The sequence below is a fragment of the Rhincodon typus genome, unplaced genomic scaffold (assembly GCF_021869965.1).
Source record: "Rhincodon typus isolate 14 unplaced genomic scaffold, sRhiTyp1.1 hic_rhity00005462, whole genome shotgun sequence".
Taxonomy (NCBI): domain Eukaryota; kingdom Metazoa; phylum Chordata; class Chondrichthyes; order Orectolobiformes; family Rhincodontidae; genus Rhincodon; species Rhincodon typus.
The window spans coordinates 8,546-11,111 of NW_025971100.1; the positions used below are offsets into that span (position 1 = coordinate 8,546).

Genomic DNA, 2,566 nt, shown 5'->3' on the forward strand with positions numbered 1-2,566 from the left:
GAGAGTGTGTGTGTGTGTGAGAGAGAGGGGGAGAGAGTGTGTGTGTGTGTGAGAGAGGGGGAGAGAGTGTGTGTGTGTGTGTGTGTGTGAGAGGAGAGAGAGTGTGTGTGTATGTATGTGAAGGAGAGAGTACGTGTGTGAGTGTGTGTGTGTATGTGAAGGAGAGAGAATCTGTGTGTGTGTGTGTGAAGGAGAGAGACAGTGTATGTGTGGAAGAGAGAGAGAGAAAGAGAGATCCAGTCTGACACCAAACCAAAGTACAAACAGATTCTAAACAAGGCCTCACACCCAACATGCATTTTTTGCATCCAGCCTGGTCACCCTGTTACAGGAAGGATATTATTAAACAGGAGAGGGTTCAAAAAAGATTTACCAAGACGTTTTGATGGAAGGTTTGGTTTATATGGATAGGCTGGGACCCTTTTCACTTGAGCGTAGGAGGCTGAGGGGTGAACCATATCGAGGTTTATAAAATCATGAAGGTCATAGATATGGTGAATGGCAGGTGTCTTTTCCCTAGGGTGGGGGATTTCAAAGCCAGGGGACATGTTTTTAAAGTGAGAAGAGAAAGATTTAAAACAAGTATGAGGGGCAACTTTTTTTACACAGAAAGTATGGTTCATGTGTGGAATGAACTTCCTGAGGAAGTGGTGGATGCGGGTACAGTTACAAGATTGGATGAGTACATGAATAGGAAAGGTTTGGAGGGAAATGGGTCAGGAGCAGGCAGATGGGGCTAGTTTAGTTCGAGATTATGGTCAGCATGGACTGGTTGGATGGAAGGGCTTGTTTCCATGCTGTGGTGACTCTATGTGGTATTCAGGGAGTCCAGGTGTGTTCATGCTTTGAGCGCAGCAGGTACAGTATGTTGCTGGAAGGACCGAATGGTATTAATGGCATAAGTTCACTGCCGGGGAGAGAGTTGGTTGTGAATGCACAGATTTCTGGTGAGGCAGCTAATCACCAGATTTGAGGCTGTCAGGCTTGGGGCGGGGGGGAATATATTTGCCCTTGAAGACAGATTTACAGCACAGGTCCCTAGAATGAGGTTCTGCAATGCATGGACTGGGCCAGTGATGTCTGACTTCTCGCTGGAAGATTCTGAGGGGGTCTCGACAGAGAGGACACGGGGGGGGGGGAGGGGAGGGAGGTGCTGTTGCTTGATGTCGCTATTACTCAGCGCCGGTACAGGGAGCGTCTCTTGGGATCAAGCCATGGCAGGAAAGAACGCAAATGGCCATGGTCACGCGGAATGGGCCAGCAGAGAGGGCGGGCCCGAAGGGTCTCCCCAAGGCCCGCTTTTCCTCACACCAAGGTGCTGCCCGCTTCACCCAGGAGGGAGGATCGGGTCCTGGCGGACGGCACGCAGTCCTCGGCCAGGGCTTTCTCCAGGATGCGGGGCAGCGAACACCAGACATTTCGGTGGAAGTCGCGGCCCATGTAGGCGTAGAGAACGGGGTTGACGCAGCTGTTGAAGGCGGCGAGGCCCGAGGCAAGGGGGGTACTCAGCGTCAGGGCCAACGGCAGGGGCACCCCGGTTGGCTGCTGCAACTCGGCTAGCAGGAGGGCATGGTAGGGAGACCAGCACACCAGGAAGGCTATCACCATGGCGGCCAAGAGGCGAAAGGGCTTCCTCCCTCCGGGCCGAGTGACCAGGCGGTGGCGCCGTAGCCGGAGGCTGAGGGTAACGTAGCTGGTCCCGATGACGACGAGCGGGAAGAGGAGGCCTCCCAGGATGCGGGCCGTCGAGAGCGAGCGGAAACGGGAGGCCTCGAGGGCGTTAAGGGCGGCTACGGCCTGGCCGTAGTCCTCCGCCGATTTGAGAACGGCCTGTTCCTCAGCGGCGCTGGTGAAAACGGTGAGGCAGATGGTGTGGTTATCCTCCTCGACGATGTCACGGTACACGAAGCTGGGGACGCTGAAGGCGACGGACGCCACCCAGACCACAGCACTGACCACCGCGGCCAGGCGCGGCCCCCTCCGGTTGCGAGACCAGGTCGGGAACAGCACCACGGAGCAGCGGTCAACGCTAATGGCGGCCAGCATCAGGATGCTGGCGAACATGGTCAGCACGGACAGGCCGCTGGTCACTTGGCACATGAAAAGGCCGAAGGGCCAGTGGGTGCCCAGGGCGACGTAGGCGGCACTCAAAGGCAGCAGGAGGGTGAACGGGAAGTCGGCCAGCGCCAGGCTCAGGTACCACACCCGGTTCACGGACCATGTCATCCTGAACACGGCCACCCAGATCACCAGGCCGTTGCCCACCACGCCCAGGGCAAAGGTCACGAGAAAGATCACCGCGGTGGCGATGCCCATCGCTCTCGAGATGCCATTGGCCCAACTCGGAATCTCCTCGCCTCCGCTGTCATTGGCTGTCAGGTTCCCATGTGACTGCATTTCCCCAACGGACCCTGACATGAAGGACAAGAGGGGGCAAAGTTACACATGTTATCCCAGACTGCAATCACTGAAAGACCATGTCAGTCCCATGGAGTTCCTATCCTCCAGCCCCTACCCCCGGTAACCTCCTCCAGCCCCGACAACCCCCCTGTAACCTCCTCCAGCC

At 56.6% G+C, this 2,566-nt stretch overlaps 1 protein-coding gene across 1 annotated transcript; it reads right to left on the reverse strand.

The window, feature by feature from the left end:
• Positions 1 to 712: 712 nt before the first annotated feature.
• On the reverse strand, positions 713 to 2,480 carry LOC109923931 (chemerin-like receptor 1). The gene has a single exon (XM_048594042.1). It carries the CDS (start codon positions 2,416 to 2,418, stop codon positions 1,306 to 1,308), a length of 1,113 nt encoding a protein of 370 aa, XP_048449999.1. The 5' UTR covers positions 2,419 to 2,480; the 3' UTR covers positions 713 to 1,305.
• Positions 2,481 to 2,566: the final 86 nt, after the last annotated feature.

Coding starts and splice junctions, on each gene's coding strand:
- LOC109923931 (XM_048594042.1), bottom strand. CDS start 2,418: ATGTCAGGGTCCGTTGGGGAAATGCAGTCACATGGGAACCTGACAGCC.